The sequence below is a fragment of the Lutjanus erythropterus genome, chromosome 4, assembly GCF_056507025.1.
Source record: "Lutjanus erythropterus isolate fLutEry1 chromosome 4, fLutEry1.hap2, whole genome shotgun sequence".
Lineage (NCBI taxonomy): Eukaryota > Metazoa > Chordata > Actinopteri > Lutjaniformes > Lutjanidae > Lutjanus > Lutjanus erythropterus.
In genome coordinates this window covers 5,652,506-5,671,831 of record NC_139320.1, presented here as the reverse complement: position 1 = coordinate 5,671,831, position 19,326 = coordinate 5,652,506, and the positions used below count along the sequence as shown (strand labels likewise).

The 19,326-nt window shown below is 37.3% G+C and overlaps 1 protein-coding gene and 1 non-coding gene across 2 annotated transcripts; one reads left to right on the top strand and one right to left on the bottom strand.

Annotated features, from left to right (window-relative positions):
- Window positions 1–3,637: 3,637 nt before the first annotated feature.
- LOC146327392 (aldehyde dehydrogenase family 3 member A2-like) lies at window positions 3,638–16,607 on the bottom strand. Its single transcript, XM_084716816.1, has 10 exons — window positions 16,492–16,607; window positions 14,418–14,579; window positions 10,867–11,098; window positions 9,225–9,310; window positions 8,918–9,126; window positions 8,618–8,735; window positions 6,061–6,202; window positions 5,441–5,607; window positions 4,268–4,367; window positions 3,638–4,153 (listed from the first exon to the last, which is right to left on the bottom strand). The coding sequence occupies exons 2-10, from the start codon at window positions 14,577–14,579 to the stop codon at window positions 3,837–3,839; spliced, it is 1,533 nt and encodes a 510-aa protein (XP_084572942.1). The 5' UTR covers window positions 16,492–16,607; the 3' UTR covers window positions 3,638–3,836.
- Window positions 12,112–12,184, top strand: trnav-uac (transfer RNA valine (anticodon UAC)). Its single transcript has one exon. It is a non-coding gene; the product is annotated as a tRNA-Val (tRNA).
- Window positions 16,608–19,326: the final 2,719 nt, after the last annotated feature.

Here is a 19,326-nt window from a genome sequence, read left to right as displayed (position 1 = left end):
AACCCAATCACATTTAAGATCACTGAAACACTGGCTTTTAGATAATGTACCCTTGGAAAGACAATTAAATTATTTATATTTAATTTCATTAGATTTAATTAATCTCTGTTAAGAATTTGATATTTAATCAGTCTAAAAAATGGCAGTAATTACACCTTATTTAAGTTTAAGTTAACTTAAACTTAAAATAACAAAAAAAGAGAAAATAATCAAACAGAATCAAATTGAAAAAAATAAATAAATAAATAAAATCAAGTTTTTTGAATCTATAAAGAATTTATTAACAATTAATCAATTAATCAGTTGTAAGCCTCAATTATCAGTTGAGGAAAATGCACGAGTACTTTTACTTGTGAGTGAGCAATCTTTTAGTAATGTAACAGTATTTGTACTTGAGTATAGATCTTCAGTACACCACCGGGTACTGCAACAAACAAAGTTTGACAGTTCGAAGTTACTCTTAGTTCACATAAATGTCTGAGCAGGCAGGACACACTGAAATTCGTGCATCAATAAATAACTTGACAGCTGCTGTGACGTTTTGTTTTCACCGCACATCACGCACCGATCGTCAACTGATCGCATCAGGACACTTGAATCGTTTAATTTAGATCTACAGTATAAGAAGAGAAAATGTAGACGTACCTGGTTTCAGGTCAAACACTCATCCAGTGGATTCTGTGAGAAATATATCACTTCAATAATCCGTCGGTGATCTGATCTGAAAGCGGTTCAGATGTCCGACTCGCTGCGGCCACACACACCGAGACGCATTGTACACTGTTGAACAGTCACACTGCTCCACGATCAGTTTACCGCCGCTCACTGTTCAGTCTGAGAGACCTCTGATAGCATCACACACACACACACACACACAGAATTCATTCAAAGTATTTCAATGACACAATGAGAGCTCAGCCTGTAGCTCACCTGCTCGTTTCTTCTTTTACAACCTTTAGTTGAGCTAATTTTTTACTCACAGTCATCATGGAGGTCAATGTATCTTAATAACAAGAGATCAGTCATAGCAGATGTGTCATAAATTACAATAATAACCTTGGGATCTTGTTAATAATATGCCAGCATTACATATATATTCATCTTTATCAGACTCATGAATCAGATTTGTGAGTGTAAAACAAAAAGTCAGTAGCAAAACTTTCTGTTGTTGATGTTTAATTGCAGAAATTGTGGACCATGTTCAAAGTAATTTATGTGCAATGATTTTCATTGTGAAGTGAGACGAATCCCAGCATCCCTGCTAAACAGACTCATCAGCAGTGATGCAATGTTTCATCATTTCAAAATCTTTGAATAAAATCACTTATCAGGTTCAATAAAATAATGAGATAAATTATTACAATTATATTGCTATAAAATTGATGAAAACAATAAAAAAAAACTACAAACTACACTAGCAGCTTTAAGGGGTAGTTTAGATTATCTGAAGTGGGCTTGTATGAGGTGCTTATCCACAGTCAGTTTTTACCTGCAGTAGATGGAGAAGCAGCAGGAGTACCAGTGTACGAAGCTGAGCAATGTACTGCTGGGTCAGCAGCAAAATGTATTTCATCCACCTAAAAAAATCAGTACTTTATGTTTTACTTTGTTTTTTCCGAAGGGAAAGCAACATTATGTAAGCTAAATATCACTCTCTCCAAACCAACCAAACTCCATTGGTGAAATCAGTAATTTTACCTCACAGAACACAGGAGTTGCTGATCTACCACTGTCTCAATCAGTTAGCTTGTTTGTGTTATTGTGTGTCTTCTGTGTTTTGAAAGTTTAGCTTGGCTTGATAGAGGTTACACAATAACAAAAATCAAACTAACAGATTTAGGCAACAGTAGACGTGCAGCCCCTGTGTTCTGCCAGGAAAAATGACTGCTTTCCTCCATGGAGTTTGGTTGGTTGGCAGAGAGCAACATTCAACTTTTTTAACAGCATCCCACACCAGTGCTCCTGCTGTTTCTCCAAACTGGGGGTGTGTCGACATCCATCTACTGTAGCTCATTCACTGACTATGGATAAACATTTCATCTAATCCCACTAAAAATAATCTGAACCAGGTGTAACAGATAGGAAATACAGAAACCAAATCTTTAAAGGACATCAATTAGTTCTATACTTCTACATGAAGATGAAATGATATGGACCAGGAAATGACAGGAGTGTTGTGTTCCACTACAGGTCAGGAGTCGAGGACGGGGATCAACTCCAGTAAAAAGTTGGTTTTCCTCAGCCTCATCGCAGGAATCTCTGCAAGAAACATGACACACAAATTCAGAGTAAAGACTCAGATCCAAATAGAGATCTGCTCAGAGATGACAGATTACAGCTTCACAGGAGCACAACAAGTGTGGATGTCAACAAAGGTGGTGGGGTGGACCAAAACAAAAGGCACCATTTAGCAGAAGAGAGCGAAGCATGACGGGTAATTAAAGGGAGGCTAGATGAGGGGGCACTGTGTGGTTAGATTTCCTGGACAACACCACACATTGTCTGCTGGAGACAAAGCCATTGTTGTGTGAGGGCACAGGCCTGTAGGACTGTGGGTATGTGGGGGGTGGAGCATACTCATATCTGCTTATCTTGGGAAGCTTTATTTGTCATTATTTAAAAATCTGTAAACAGCCAGCACACAAACACCCCACTGACAACTAACTGGATATTTATGGACATTTCATACTATATTCAGTGCAGAACAATTGATAAACTGTACAAATGAACCAAAACAGTGGTTTCAATTGTTTGGTCCATAAAATGTCAGAAAATGGTGAAAAATGTTGATCAGTGGTTCCACAAAGTTTTATCATATTAGATATTTGTGTGAAATTTTGTCATACGTAGCCTACGAATTCTTGAGTTACCGCCAAACCCCTGTTCTATGAGGTCACGGTGACCTTTGATCACCAAAATCTAACCAGTTCATCCTTTATTCAGTCCAAGTGAATGTTTGTGCCAAATTTGAAGAAATTCCCTCCAGGTGTTCTTGAGATACCACCTTCACAAGAGTGGGAGGAGCCCAAACGGTACTGTGCAGGTGCAACACTTAACAGAGATGAGAAGGAAGCGAGATCGCTCACTCTTCAGCTAATTCCATCATCAGTTCTGGAAAAAAAAAACTGAGAAAAATGTGTTTTATCACTTCTTTTTTACCACTTGCCCACTTGGTTTTGCTCTATGCAGAACTACTCATAAGCTGAAGACAACTAACTAAACTCCCATAAATGTTGAAGAACTTTGTTCTTTCCAGGAAACTTTCCAGGGAAACTACAGACCTGTAGAAGAGGAATAAGTGTGCACACATCTGGGTAAGAATATATACAGGTGCAGGACAAAAAAAATACTCACTGCAGGAAGACAGAAAGAAATTGGCTTGACATTTCTCGATTTCTTTTATTAGATTGTTCTTTCTCCCTCACCTAATGAAAAAGGCTCTTTTTTTCCTCTCTCAGCCAAACCACTGCCATTCTGACCTGAATGAAGATAGTTTTTCATGAGTCCACACTGTTTTCGTGAGCATAAAAGTTTTAATAAGGTCACTGAAAAATGTATGTGGATTAATTAACATTTCCTGTTCCTACTGACCTTCCTATATTTCTCCTTCCTGTGATGTTTCTATTATGTACATTCGGTCGCCCTCTTGTGGTTTATTGTTTCTGTTTATTGTTCAACAGGTGATAATGATTTTGGCTGATTGCCACCTCTGTTAGAAAAGACAGTTTGTCTCTTTCTACATTTACCAGATAAAGACCTTGTAGATTGAAACGTTGCCTTGTTAACAGAGAATAAAAGATGTCCATCAAGAGCTTAACAGTGTGCGGACTTATAAACTACAGAACTGTAACATAAAGCAGAACTGATACCAAAACAAACCCTTTATTCCTATTTGGATATTTCATTTCCTTTACCTGCACCACAAAAGCTGCCAAGCCAACCAACATGGTGAGCATCGCCATGCGCCGCAGCCTGGACACATCCACCTGCTTGAGCAGGAAGAATCGAGCCCAGCCCAGCTTCTTGGCGGTGTGAGGGGGGTAACGCATGCTGTTGACTCCCTCCATCTTCAGCTGCTTGATCAGACAGCTGCGCAGGTGGCTGAGCTGGTCAAAGCTGTGCCGGCCGTGATAACATCCCATACCACTGTTACCTGAGCAGCAGGTGGAGAGGGAGAGGAGTCAGTGATAAATGTGTGTCAGCTTTATCCGTTCAAAGAAAAAGGAGGCTAAATGACTGCAGTTTGGTTGAAATGTTACACACTCACCCACTCCTCCAAAGGGCAGAGCGCTGACAGTAAAGTGAACCAGACAGTCATTGGCTAGCAGAGCTCCGCTGGACGTCTCAGCGATCACCCTTTTGATCAGCTGTCATCAGACAGGAAGAGTCAGACAGTCAAACAGAAGATTATGCTCAAAATCAACTTCAGAGCGTTTTAAAATCACAGCTGCAAAAATATCTCAGTGTTAACTGCAATAACAGGATGCCAACATGTCCACTGGAAAATGCACCATCTACAGAGGGGGCATTGGGTTTTACACCCCCCCCAAAAGTTCAAGATGGAGTTGCAATGACCCCCCCAATCCTAAGGCAAAGCAGGAAAAAGCAGTTACCATAGAATTAGAAATTTCACTGGTGTTTGAAAGGACCACTAAGAAAACCATAGCATGTTTTATTTAATTTACACGATGAGGTGCAGTGTGCATCTTGTGTGATACTGGCCAAGCACACAGAGTACACCCACAAAAGCGCCATGAATTCAAACACCTGCAAATGTTAATGCGGTTAATGCGGCTGTAGTATCCGAATTAGACTCAACATGAAGTCTGTCACCAGCTCTAATGAAAGATGAAACATGCTGGACTGAGTTTTGCTGCAACATTTGGAATCTCAGAAAATCATTCCAAGTGAAAGCCCAAAGCTTCATGCTTTATCCAGAAAAAATCTGATTGAAATACTGGCAGAGACGGCAGCATATGACGGATTTACCAGTTGGCTGAGGCAAAAAGAGTCTCAGAAAGACAGCCAACACTTCCTGAAGAATACATCCAAAATCTCACACCAAGTTAGAGTTTTTTTTAGACTTTTGCTTTTTAATTTTGAGTTATCGTTAAATTTTTTGTTTCAACAGGCACAGTTTATATTATGTTCATTATAAAGTTGATTAATGTTGAAATGGCATTCCTCTGTCTCAATAATTATTAATACCACCAGATGACAGACTAAAATGGTCAGGTTATGAACCCACAGTTCTCCTTGTGACCATGGCCAATGTGTTTTGATGGTGCAGCCGAAATTATACCTTAAAAATAAGTGCATTTCCCTTCATAATGAGCTTCTATTCTCAGGATATAATCCCTACTCCTCACCACATCACACCATCTAACATTACAGAGGCCAACATTGTTGCCACCCCAAAGTTTAATGTTGATGTGTTTACCTTGTTGTCATGGGAGAAGATGTAGATGACCAGAGGTTTTTCTCTCTCATTGATAAACTGGATGGCCTCTTCTATACCACTCACTGTGATGATGGGCAGCAAAGGCCCAAATATCTCCTCCTTCATCACTTTGGATTCACCCGTCACATCTTTCAGCACAGTGGGGCCTGCATGGAGACAAAAAGAAGAGGCTTGATTATTATTAATACTGATTTATATGCAGTGGAAAAACATGATACTGGCAGTGTTGTGTTACATAGTTTCTGGTTCTGGCAAGAGATAAAATATTTGTGTGCAACTATAATGTAACAGCAACTTATTACCTCCAACACAGCAGTTATGTTTTTGGTGCCATTTGTTTTTTATTAGCAGGATTACTGAAAAATTTCATGACACTTGGTGAAAGATTGTAGCCCAAGGATGAACTCATTAAATTCTGGAGTGGATCTGAACCACAGGGCGGAAACACAAATTATTTTGCACTTTTGTTAACACTGTAAGATACAGGACTTGTCCTTTGCGGAGGTCTGTACTCTCTGAGTGCACTTCTAGCTCTAATTATAGATGAGAGGGGGTCTGCCTAACAAGTAGTACAAATGCTTTTTAAACACACCACATACCTATATAGCACTGGGTTTCATCATTGTCTCCACCAACAGCAACCGTGCTCCCCTCCATGAGAGCCATGACCCTCTTAAAGTGCCGCTGGTTAATAATGCGTCCGTAGTCCTCAAAGGTTTTTGGATCGTCAGTGTAAAACTCCTGCAACCAAAAATAGATCACGTTCAGGTTGTCTGTAATCTCAAAATTAAAGACAATTTATGGATTATTAAAGTGAAAACGCAGACATTTTTCTCTCCTAAAACCATTTTTCCTTTATGTTGTGGTGAACATGTGTGCATGTTGGCTCACTGGAAAGGCTCTGCTGCTCTTCATGGAACAAAACCTTGATTGATATTATTGGTAACGTGTTTAACCTACGATTTCATATCAATGTGGCTGCCAAGAAAAAGGTTTATTGTTTGTATGTATTAAGTAAGGATGTTAATGATTATTCTTTGCTTGATTAGTCTGCATGAAGATTTTAACTGACAGCCATTTGATCTTATTATTGATGATAAACTGATCATCAATTGTTAACTTGCTATCAGATGTAACTGTAGTATCAAGCCATTGTTTCTTTTGTTCAAATATGGTAAATACACTAATAAAACAAACATTATTGTTTTATTATAGGATATTATAGGAATGTGAATCACCAGAGCCCCTACGATACAGTATTATCATGATACCTCAGTCATGATACGATATTACTGTGATTTTGTGTTATGTTTTAGAATTGATTTGCAGATTTTACTGGTCACTTTTAAAACTCGTCTGGGTCTGGCCCCATGTTATACCGTTGAAATGTTGACCCCTTATAAAACAGTACGCAGACTTAGATCCTCAGGCGGGGCCCTCCTGGCTGTTCCAAAGTCGAGGCTTAAATCTAAAGGTGACTCTGGTTTCTCCATCAGGGCCCCTCGACTTTGAAACGACCTGCCCGAGGAGATAAGACTTGCAGAATCAGTAACATCTTTTAAATCTCTTCTTAAAACACATTTTGTAGACTAGCTTTTATGTGATGTTGTCTCTTTTTAATTTATCTTAATTCTTATGTGATGTTGTCTTGTTTCATTCCTTTTATTTGTTTTTATTGACTAGACAATATCATGTAACATCTCTGCATTCTCCTCCCTCTATAGTCTTACTATCATATTTTTTTCTTTTCCTGATCTCTTTTACTGTGTTGTCTTATTTTTACTTTGTTTTAGTGTCTTTTTCTTGTGTCTTAGTTTTACTTCTAAGGCCTATTGTGTTGGCCTTCTGTTGTTATTTTGCCTCTGGGGTATCCTGCTCTTTGTAAACAATTTTAAAGGTGCTATACAAATAAATATATTATTATTATACTGAGTATTGTGAGAAGACACTAACAAAGCAAACAAACATTCACCAACCATTGGCGTCTTTTGGCTGAATCTGTGAGTGGACTTGGGTCTCCCTTTGTTCTTTCTTGCTTCTTCCTTCTCTGCAGGTTGTTTGTAATTGACCGACCTTCCCCCAGTCCTTACCAGGTGCTCTAAATCAGCGATTATCAGTCAGGCACCTCTTTGCTGCTCCTGGTGCACTCTGGGAAGTGTAGTTTTTTGGCCACATGTCCTCAGATTCAGCTCGACAATATACTGCAATTTATTACCTTATTTCATATGCAAATTACTGTTCATCCCCAAAGGAAAACTTAGCCAACTTCTGTTTTAATTTATTTTTTTTGTTTCAGTCTGTTCATCTCACTTCAATCATTTTTATTGCAGTTAAATGCAACTAGCAGACAGGCTGACCAACACTGCATAAAAACAATCCAGCTGGCTGTAACTTCTGCACCATCTAGTGGATGTTAAAAGCAACTGACTTCATTACTCTGGTATCAAAAAGTTGAATTTGAATTTGCAAGATTGAAACTTGGTGTCCATGTATCAATATAATTCTGCCACACAAAATACTGCCATACCATGCTGTACTGATTTTTTCCTCCACCCCGAGCAGTAATATTCTGTTCTTGATACTACCACAGATAGGGAAGGGACAACTATACAGACATTATATGTGAATTGGAAAAGTTGGTAGGTTTATGTTAGCTAATGCATGGAGCAATTTAGAGACTGCTCTTCCACTTCAAAACCTAGTAACCTTTAACAAGTTTAAAACTCTGATGAAAACTGTGGAGTGCAAGTTTTAATGTAATTAATCAATGTTTTTGTTAATTACTTTTACTGTAACTGTGTTGATGCTATGTTGGCCAGGTCACCCTTGTAAAAGAGATCCTTGATCTCAATGAGGCAAACCTGGTTAAATAAAGTCATAAAATAATTTTAAAAAAAAAACACAGTTGCATACGGCTACTGTAGTCAAACATGGTTCTGTCATGAAACTCCGATGAGACACTTTTGTCCTGGGAAGCCCCATGTCAGAGGGATATTCATACAGTAGTTAGGAACTGTCTTGTGTAACTGTCTAAGTTTTACAGCACATGGGTGTACAACAAAGTTGATCCAGATACCCAACGTCAGGTAAACCACGATCTTTCAGACTCCCATCCTAAAAACAAATGACATATTAAAATGTTCATTTTAGACCAACCTTGATGCACTTGTTGATCTCTTCTACCACTCGGCTCTGGATGGAGGGTTCACAGAGGACGTAGTCTGGAGCGATGCATGTCTGTCCACAGTTGACAAACTTTCCCCATGTGATGCGACTGCAGTGAGAAAAGACAATAATCCAAAAGTCTCAACACTATGTTGTATTAACGCCCCAAATGCCCCTTTTTCCCAGCACACTGCTGATGTTTTCAAACTCAACCAGGAATTGTGTTAGGTTTGACAATAACCGCTGTGTGTTTGGTGTGTTTTTGTGCGACATTATAAAGTTCAGACTGACCGACATGCAACAGTGATGTCACAGTTCTTGTCGATGAAGCAAGGGCTCTTCCCGCCCAGCTCCAGGGTCACCGGGGTGAGGTGACGAGCTGCAGCCTCCATCACCAGTTTGCCCACTGTGCAGTTTCCTGTGTAGAAAATGTGGTCAAATCTCTGCCTCAGCAGCTCCTGGGTCTCTGGCACGCCGCCCGTCACCACTGGATACAGATCCTACAGAGTATAAGCAGTCATTAGAACTCCCTTTACACTCACAATAAATGTAGATAAAAGTGAAAAGTGTTTCATATGGAAGACAGCACGAGGCTCACTTTGTCTAGATACTGAGGGAGGAGCTCCTCCATGATCTTGGCAGAGTGAGAGCTGACCTCAGACGGCTTTATCACTGCCGCATTACCTAAAAATTGAATGAGACACATAAAACAATCCATATTAACAATTTATGTCAATGAAAGAAGAATAAAAATGCAAATACTCTGAAGCTGTTATAAATCAATCTGTGGTGTTCAGCCATTACTTTATAATCTTAAAGTGAAAAAACAATGTTACAAAATTGTTTTTGATGTTTTCCACCTGAATCTGACTTAGCTAAGGACACATGAAGTCAACAAGACAGCGAGACAGTGTCAAAGGGGTGCTGATTGCTTCTAGAGCTTGCACCTCCTGTGCAGTGAATCTATTATCTATTATTATTTTTTATCTATTTATTGAAGATAGTTGGATAAGTTTTATTAGAAGCCAGTTTTTCTTTTGTACTATGCCTTATACCTATATATCTTGCCATCTTCTCTTAATTTCATCTGTTCTTGACTTTCTCATGACTTTCCCATATAGTTTTTCTTTTTGTTATATTCAGATTTTTTGCTGTAGCTCAACAATGTTTATTTGCCATTCTATGGGATTGGGTTTTATTTTGCATTTGCAGTCATTCTGCTTTCCAGCCCGAGTGCTTACTTGCAGGGAAATGAGATCTGATCACAAGTGGGCACCCCAGACACAATTAGAGTAAGTGAAAACAGGCTAAATGATGCCAAGGAATAAGAGTGTTCTCAGTTCTTACAGCAGGGATGAAATTTAAATCTTATTTTGTTGTTGAAGCTTTAACTAATGACTGTGGAGACAGTGAGGTCGCTTATCCCCCACTGAGACTCTCATTTAATTCCTATTTGTTTATTATATGTAAAGTGTTACATACAATCATTTTGTATGTCAGCTAGCATAAATGAAATTTGAAAAAAGAGATGCTGGTCAAATAATCATTGTGATTGTCCAAATTTTTATTTCTTTGACCTCTTTTTCTTTACACCGCATCACTCACAGACTGAACTGATATGAGAAAAAAACTCCTTAACAGCATAAAATCAGCTCATTCACTGTTTCATATTTTATTAAAATCATTTATTTTCTTTAGGATATAATAAATATTTGATAAATAGATTGAAGTGATTTTAATAAGGCCCAACTAGATGTGCATTTAATCTTTCTGCATTTAACCTTGTGCTGCTGCAGCCTTTATGTCAATTTCAGTATTCAATTCCGGCTCATGCTGTGTTGAAGTGTTAGAGAAATGTTTCAGATCAGATTTAGTAAGACAGACATCATGATTTATACATACACGTGACAACAAGAACATGTCTGAAAGGGGATTACAGTTATTATAATTTAATAAAAATATCATATAATGATTCCTGAGCTTGAGATTTGCTTTGGAGTAAGATTGCATTATTCAGTATTACAAGGCCTTACTGTTATCTGTCTTACTATCCCTTTAAATGAATGATTATGTGCAGTATGTGTATTGTATGCAGTACGTATGTATTCTTTGGTGTAAAATGTGGAAGCCAAACATGTGTAGCCTCTTCAGCAACACCACAGGATATTCTCTGTTAATAACACCAGTCCACCTATCTACTGATACACATGCATATCAGGTTTATTTGGGTTTATTTGTACCAGCAGCGATGGCTCCAACCAGCGGCTGGAGGGTGACGGCCCAGGGGTAGTTCCAGGCCCCGATGATGAGCACCACTCCCAGGGGCTCCGGCTGCACAAACACCTCATCTGATATGGTGAGGAGGTTCTTCTCCACGGGCCGAGGAGCCGCCCACTCCGCCAGCTTCTCCACAGCCAGGTTGATCTCTCCCTCCAGTCCCAGCGTCTCAAACAGCTCAGTCCCATTTTCACTCTGAAAGCAGAGGGAGGGACAAAATCCAGTTCTCATCTCCAGTCTGTTTGCTTTAGCATCAAAGTCTAATTACTATCTGCAGTCTGGCCAGTAGTTAGATGATCTCTAGTAGAGCTGCAATGTTTAATCAATTATCAAATTAATCACCAATTATTTAGATAATTGATTAAGCAGTTTGAGCAATTCCTTAAGAAAAAAAGTGAAAATTCTGATTCCAGCTTCTTCACTGTGAATATTTTCTTGTTTCTTTACTCTTTTATGACATTAAACTGAATATTTTGGGCTGTGAGAAAAGAAGATATTTGAGGACGTCGTATTGGAATTTTGGAAACACTGATCAACATGTTTCATCATTTTCTGACATTTTATGGACCAAACAACTAATCCATTTATGAAGAAAATAATCAACTGATGAACTTATGGTAACAATAATTGTTAGTTACAGCCTTAATCTCTAGAATATTCTTCAGCATTTTCAGTATAATTATTCACATGATACCATCTAAGGCTGTGGAAAATGTACTATACAGTATATATATAATAAATATACATCACTTTGTTTGAAAATTTACTTTTTCATTTTCATTGCTAACTTATTTTTAACACACTGCAAAAAAATGCAAACAGCAGTTTATACAGATGTTTTAGCTGGCTATGCATTGGACACAAACTCAGAAAATCTTCTGTCACTTTGAATTGATCTTGAATCTCCCTGATGAAAATGGCGAGCTGTGCATTGCTGTTTTTATTTCAGCTGTATATGAAGTTGTAGTTTGTGTTTGTATGAAACATGTAGAAAAAAACTAATCAGACTAAACTAAATAATTTTGCGGGCTGGATTATATTATATCATGGACATAAAGTCACAGGTTGTAGGGACAGGGAGCTGTCCTTTGAAACCTCTGATTTGCTCTCTTGCCAGGTGTACCTAATTTCATTGATTATAATGGAAGCGTAGTGTTGCAGCAGCTGCTTCATGGACAGTGAACGTAGCCATAGCAACAGCAGCATAAGGTTCCATAGTGTAGTGGTCATCACGTCTGCTTTACACGCAGAAGGTCCTGGGTTCAATCCCCAGTGGAACCAGAGTTCTCTCTTGTTACCATCTGACTAAAGTTAATTATTGCAAACATCTGTGTTGTGGGACTGATAAAAGAATATGTTATTTTGGTGAGTTCAGTCATGATCATAATAGTAATTAGTAGGGGTGTAATGATACATCGACCTGGATCGCTAAATCTATTCAGTGTTCAATGATCCAATATTATCAATGCAAAGTGAAAATACTGATCTATAATATCATCTTTATGATACATCTTTATTTTGAAAATCACATAGCAAGTCTGTGTCATAAATGTCTGGAAGAGTTCAGTAATAAAATTGTTAAATCATAATTTAGATGCTTTTTGTGAGTTGATACTGACTTTCTGATAGTAATCGCAGATCCCGCAGATTGTGGCAGACTTTGTGATATTGGCAAATGATATAATATTCTATCAAAACTTGTGATTTACACCCCAAGTAATTAGCATTGTATTTCAGTTCCTTGTGAGGTGTTAGGTCAAATCGAGTATGTTTAGGTACATGACTGTGCTCATTTGAAAAATATTTTTTAAGCAGTTTCCTTCAAGATGAAAAAGATAGACGGTATTCATCAACCAATATTGCCCAGCTCTACCATTTTACTGTACTGAGCTGGAAATTGGCCTTGATACACTTGCCTGTAGGAGTTGTTCTTGTTTACACGTTTGTATTACTCTGTAAAAGGCCCAGAGCAACATAGCAGTGTTTACTGACATAAGTGTTGCTCAAATAATAGAAGCAAACTAGATGAGCTGCTCCAGAAACAAAACTGCAATGCAGCACCAGAGAATGTTTCCTTATCTACAAACTTTCACTTGTTTTTCTAATCCAGTTGTTAACTTAGCTCTGACTTGAGGGCTGTACTACGAAGCAAGCGCAACACAGCCAGGCTTTCTTAGCATGATCTGGATTGACAAAGTCTAAAAGCACCATCAGACATAATTGGTATCACGACGGTGGTTATGAACTTGCTTTGTTAATCCAGGCTCTCATTTTAAGGCTTTGTGAGCGTTCATATAAATTGGGCGTTTGTTGCATCATTTGACTCTTCTTCCGCATGAAATGAAGCGATCGCGAGCCACTTACTTAAGTCAAAATCATCAAGTTGTTATAATTATGAGCTGTGGAAAGTATACTAAATACATTACGGAAAAAAACAACATTGTTGCTGCAAATAAAGCAGGAGAAGAAGAATGCTGTTAGAAAATGACTGATCGACTAATCAAATTTTCTAATCAGTGATCTGAGCTGCAATATCACCAAGACAAAACAGATAACAGTAAAAAGTATTCAAAGTGTCTGTAGTTGCTTCATCATTATTTTAGTGTGTGGATTATATACCATGTCAATTTAAAGTGTTAATATGATCTGGAGCAAACGGGAAAAATGTCTCTGCATCACCAAACGGAGGTTACCATGACAGCGCGATGTATACAGTTTGTGCTGCTGTTACATTACGTTACATTTTGACATTATATGGATTCGTTTGGTGATATTACGAACATACAGCTCAGCAACTTTTCATTTTTAATGTCTTTCCTCAGTTTAAAAGCTATATCGCTCATAAACAACCTTGTTAGGACAATAATTAGTTAAAGAACGGCACTTTTTACAGACGATTTAATCTGAAACTCTGAACATAACCTGCTGCCGACCAGGTCATGAGTTTAGCATCAGTTACCATGGTGATCTAGCCAGGTTCAAAGAGAGTCACCTTTGTGACACTGAAAATCCTGGATTTAGACTCAACATAGCTCGCTAACACATTATCTCGCTTCATAGTACATAATGTAATTCATATTTCTGACATCAAAATAATGAATACTTCTATATAATCCTACAATACTACAAAGAAAAGTTAAGAACTTTGTTGATGAAATTCAATACTATCAAGGCCTTAATATTAGATTTTCTTTTAATAATACTATTTGAATACTTTTAAGACCCTGCAGGCACCCTGTGTAGCAGAGCCTTTCCGGTGAGCCAACCTGCACAACAGCAGCCCCCTGACTCTGTTTGACCTGAATGAAACTGAACCTAAATTAGTATCTTTAGTAACACCTGTGTTTACTATTTCATGTCAAAAGGCTGCTGTGAAAATGGTCTATTAATCCTGCTATAAATGCCTGTCAAGTGACCAGTACAGTCCCCAGACCAAAGTTTCCTGGGCCTCACAAAATTTAAACATGCTCCTGGATCTTTAGTTCCTTTAGAAGCCTGTGAAGTTCTGACCAACCTTGCCCAGGTCCTTTTTCACAGCTTCTGCGATGTCCCGCCGTCTGTCTGAGATGAAGCGGAACAGGCTCTTCAGCTGGTGGATCCTGAACTCCAGAGGTTTGGTTTTTCCTGTCTGGAAGGACTTCCTGGCCCGCTGTACAGCCAGCTGCTCTCGAGACATCTGAGATATAAGAAAATAATCATACAGCATACAGTAAGGGCCAACTGTAAATTTATGGTTGGTTAAATTAAATTCTTAAGTCAAATATAGTTAGGCTGACTACTATTCTATTCAAACAAATTACTGAGTGCTATAGCTGCTAGAGGAGGGATGTAAATAAGTACATTTATTCAAGTACCTTACTTAAGTGTAAATTTGAGGTGCTGTTCTTATACTTTACTTGAATATTTACATTTTCTACCATATTACATGTTCACTTCACTACATCTCAGAGAAACATATTGTACTTTTTACTCCACTTGCTTCACTAGTTACTTTTCAGATTACATTTTTCATAGCCTTCCACTGAAAATCATGTAATTCCATATGTGGTGATTTTGAGTCTTTGTAATAAACTGAAGGTGGAAGTGTTTCTTTATGGGATCAAAAAAATCTCCTACTTCTAAAGCTAAAGAAACTCTAAAAACCCTTTTGGATCAGCTCAAAAAGGCCTGTTCTGACACCATGAAAAGTCAGTTTTTTATGGATCAGTGGTTCTCACAGGACAACCATGCTATAAACCAGGGCTACACGATCAACCAAAATAAAGGTAAAATGTGTAACAAACAGCATTATAATGAAGTACTGTAGTGCTACAGAGATCCCCTCGCCTACAAATCTGTTGTCCAGATGTAAGAAAACATGTTTGTATGGCACTAACCCCAACAAATGTCACATCAAATGATGCAAAAATTATCACTCCCACTGATCAAACTAATAAATAAAAAACAAACTCTGTTTTTCAGAGCCAAAGCTGCTTGTCCACAACCCAAAGATATTCAGGATACTGTCATCAAGAGATAACCAAAACTGATTATCAAAAATAATATTACCAATTAACTGATTATCAAAAAAGTTGGGAGATTAATGTGATAGTTCAAAACTAACTGATTATTAAACTAATTGTTGCAGCTCTGATTGCAATATCTTAAAGAAAAATTGCAATATGTAATATTTATGTATTTTATCATATCAGAAAGCCCTACTAGAAACATACGATGATCTTATAGAATATGATGCATTGCTATAGATGAAACTAGCCAATATTATATGACATAGTTCAAATGGGATTAAATTTTAATATCTACAGCACTAAAATACAACATACACATTAATGCAGCAGTGATATTAACCCAAAAAACATCAGATATTATAAAACATACAGGGAACATTTTATTGCACAATGAGTACTTTTACTTTGTATGCTTACAATACATTTTGCTCATAGTACTTACATAGTTTAACTTAAATATGGTTTTACATGCAGAACCTCAGCTTGTCGTGCAGTATGAACATACTGTGGTATTAGTACTTTTACAGAAGGATCTGAATACTTCTTGCACAACTGAGTTACTGCTACGACTGACATGTCTGTGTTATGAACAGTTACAGCATACGAATGATATGTGAATGACAAATTAATACATATTATTCATATAAATTTCCTTTACCCATATGAAATACAACACTGACATGAAGATGTTTTTGTTGGTTGAACTTTGGTAACGTTTGATTTAAATATTATTCTAACTATAGCGTTAGTGATGGCAAAGTTATGATGCGTATGACTATATGCTGTCGAAGACCTCTACTTAGCAAACACTAACTGTAACATGAAAGAAACGACATTACTCGTTATAATCGACAAACAGCGTTTCTACTACTAGCAGAGTCACAGTACAGTTAAGTCAACGCCATTCACTTTGGATGAACAGATCCATTCTGGAAGTCCAGGTTAGCTTGGTTGCTAATATCATAGCAAACTGTTGTTAAATTACTAGCTTTAGCACACACACGAACAAACATAGCATTAAGCTATTAAGAGATATGCATACGACATCCGAGGAGCAGCTATATCAAATCAAAGTTTTACCTTTCCGCGCCACTCGCTCGCTCCGACCTGTTTTAATAATGACTCTACACAAAGCTAGGAGCTAACTAGTTACTTACAAAGTTATAACGTCGTGTGCAGTTAGCTAACCTGCAGGCGTCAGCGATTGGTGCGTAAGTGTGTCAATCAAGGCAATAACCAATCAACTACAAACACAACCAGAGGAGCTCCTCCCTCAAGAACAATAACAACAACAATGTAACCGCAGGCTACATATTACTGATACATATATTGTCCTAATAATGGATAACATTTACTGACAGTGATATCTTTTATTTTATGGGCAACTTGAAAGTGAACATTTCTGACACTGTCAATCCTGTGATTATTCTGGTCAAATATCATATTCATACTCATTCTCAGTGTCCATATATAAGTTTGTTAACTACTTTAAGTTGTTGAAATAAATGGAGGAAAAAAAACAGCTGCATCGTCACAAAGCTGAAAACAGGCCTGTTTTTCTGACATCATGAAAGTTTTAGAGATACATGACCCTCACATGACAGCCACGCTACAAACATATGATGATCTAATAGAATATGACGCATTGCTGTAGATGAACAGTAGCTGACAGTACATAGAGTAGTTAAAATGAACTCAATCTAAAATATCTACAGCAGTAAAATGCAACATATATGCAACAGTAATATAAAACATAAGATAATAATGGTAAAAAAAACTGACCATTTTACTGCATAATGAGTACTTTGCATACTTTAAGTGCATTTTGCTCATACTACTGTATATTGTGCTTAAATACAGTTTTGAATGCAGGACTTTAAAAAAGTCATGCTGTTTATATATAGTGTGGTATAAGTACTTTTACTGAAGTAAAGGATGTGAACACTTCTTTCACAACTGATCATGTCTGCATTATAAACATTTAAACAGCATGCAATTGATATGCAGATGATTTATTAACCACTGATAAATTGTTCTGATAAATTCCATTTGCCCATAAGAAATAAAACACTGAAGTGAAATTTTTTTTTTTTTTCAAACATTGTTTGGTGGAACTTTGGTAACATTTGGTATCAATATTACATTTATTAACAGTACAGTTATTGTGCATATGACTACATGCTGTCACAGACCTTTCTTTTAGCAGGCACTAACTTTAACGTGAAGGAAACTATGACATTACTTATTATATTCTACTAACAGCATTACTACTGCTACCAAGATCAGTGTATAGCTATATGTTAACGTTAAGAGCTTGACCAATACACACCTCTGGTGGACCATAAGTGATGACTGAAAGGCATTAATTCATGAGTCTATGTGTTTTCTTCAGTGTAATGTTGCAGATTATACCTTTAAAGAAAGACAATCTTTAGATTTTTTTCCTCATGTCAGTGGTCTTTAGTTTCAACTAACCATTTTGTCATGGAGAGACTAACTTATATTGTTAAAGAAACAAACAAGGGCCTTGTTTATGGAGCATTTATATAGTTTTTTGGAAAGTTAATTTTCAAATTATTTAGATTCTGTTGGTTTTGTTTGTTTTTTTCTGTCTTGAACCCTTATATGTCTGTCAAGCTTTACTTTCTAATGTATATGTAGATGTCTAAGGCTTCAGATGTTCAAAGAAGCATAAAAAATATGTAGAAAACATTAACATTCAGAATACAGTAAGTCATATATATCTGTTTAGTTCAGTTCTTTTCATTCAAGATCTCAACATCTGGAAAATTGAAACAGATAGGGCTGCGACTAATGATTATTTTCAGTCAGTTATTTTCTCAATTAATAGTTATCTGTGTTAAAATGTAAGAAAATGTTGAAAAATGTTGGGCAGTGTTTCCCAAATTCTCAGAGGATGTCCTCAAATGCCTTGTTTTGTCCACAACCCAAAGATATTCAGTTTACTGCCAGAAAGGAGAAAAACAAACAAACAAAAAATAAATAAATTAAATATTCACATTTAAGAGGATAAAATCTGAGAATTCTGACTTTTCTTAAAAAATTACTCAAACCAATTAATTATAAAAATGGTGATTAATTTAATAATTGCTGAACTGTTGCAGCTCTAGATACAGAATCAAGCTTGAAAAGAAAAAAAGAAAACACAGCAAGACATCTTAATTTTTTTCTCTTTTTAATAACAAAGACTGTATTTGTGTTCCATAAAGAACAAAGAGAGACACCCCTTGGTGAGAGACACAAGTATAACATTAACATTTCTCTTTGAAAAAAATCGGTGCTTGGAAAGTGTTGCATTTTCGGGGGGGTGACTGACGGGCGGGGGTTCTTCAAAATGCATTCAGATCAAGCTGGAGAGGCGCAAAAACAACAGGGTACATACATTCAAGATTCTAGAGGTTCTATGGGGTAAAATGCAGACTTGGTACCCATGCTTTATCTAAAAACAGTCCATCTTCAGTTTCAGTCCATGGACAGAACGGTACAGAGCAAACACTCAGGTGGGTTTTTTTTTTCTCCCCCCCGTCAGCTTTACTCGTCTTCCTCTTCACTCTGTGTGCAGTAAAAGGCTTCGTGTGGTTCAGAGTGCTCATGACGAGGACGAGGGGAACTGGAACCCAGATATGTGTAGGAAAAAAGAACAGTACATCAGAGAAACAGGCCCAGAGAGCGCTGGGTGCCTGTGAATGCATTTATACACATTTGTACACAGAAAAAGAATTTATTCACACCTGTACAGAGGAGTAGGCCTACGTCTGCTTTCACAAGAAGAAGACACCTCCTTTTCCTTTAATAACTGTATACTACTGGCCTTAATGCACACCTGGCAAGTGCACTGTGTGTGTGTATATATATATATATACACACACACACACATATATGTATATATATACA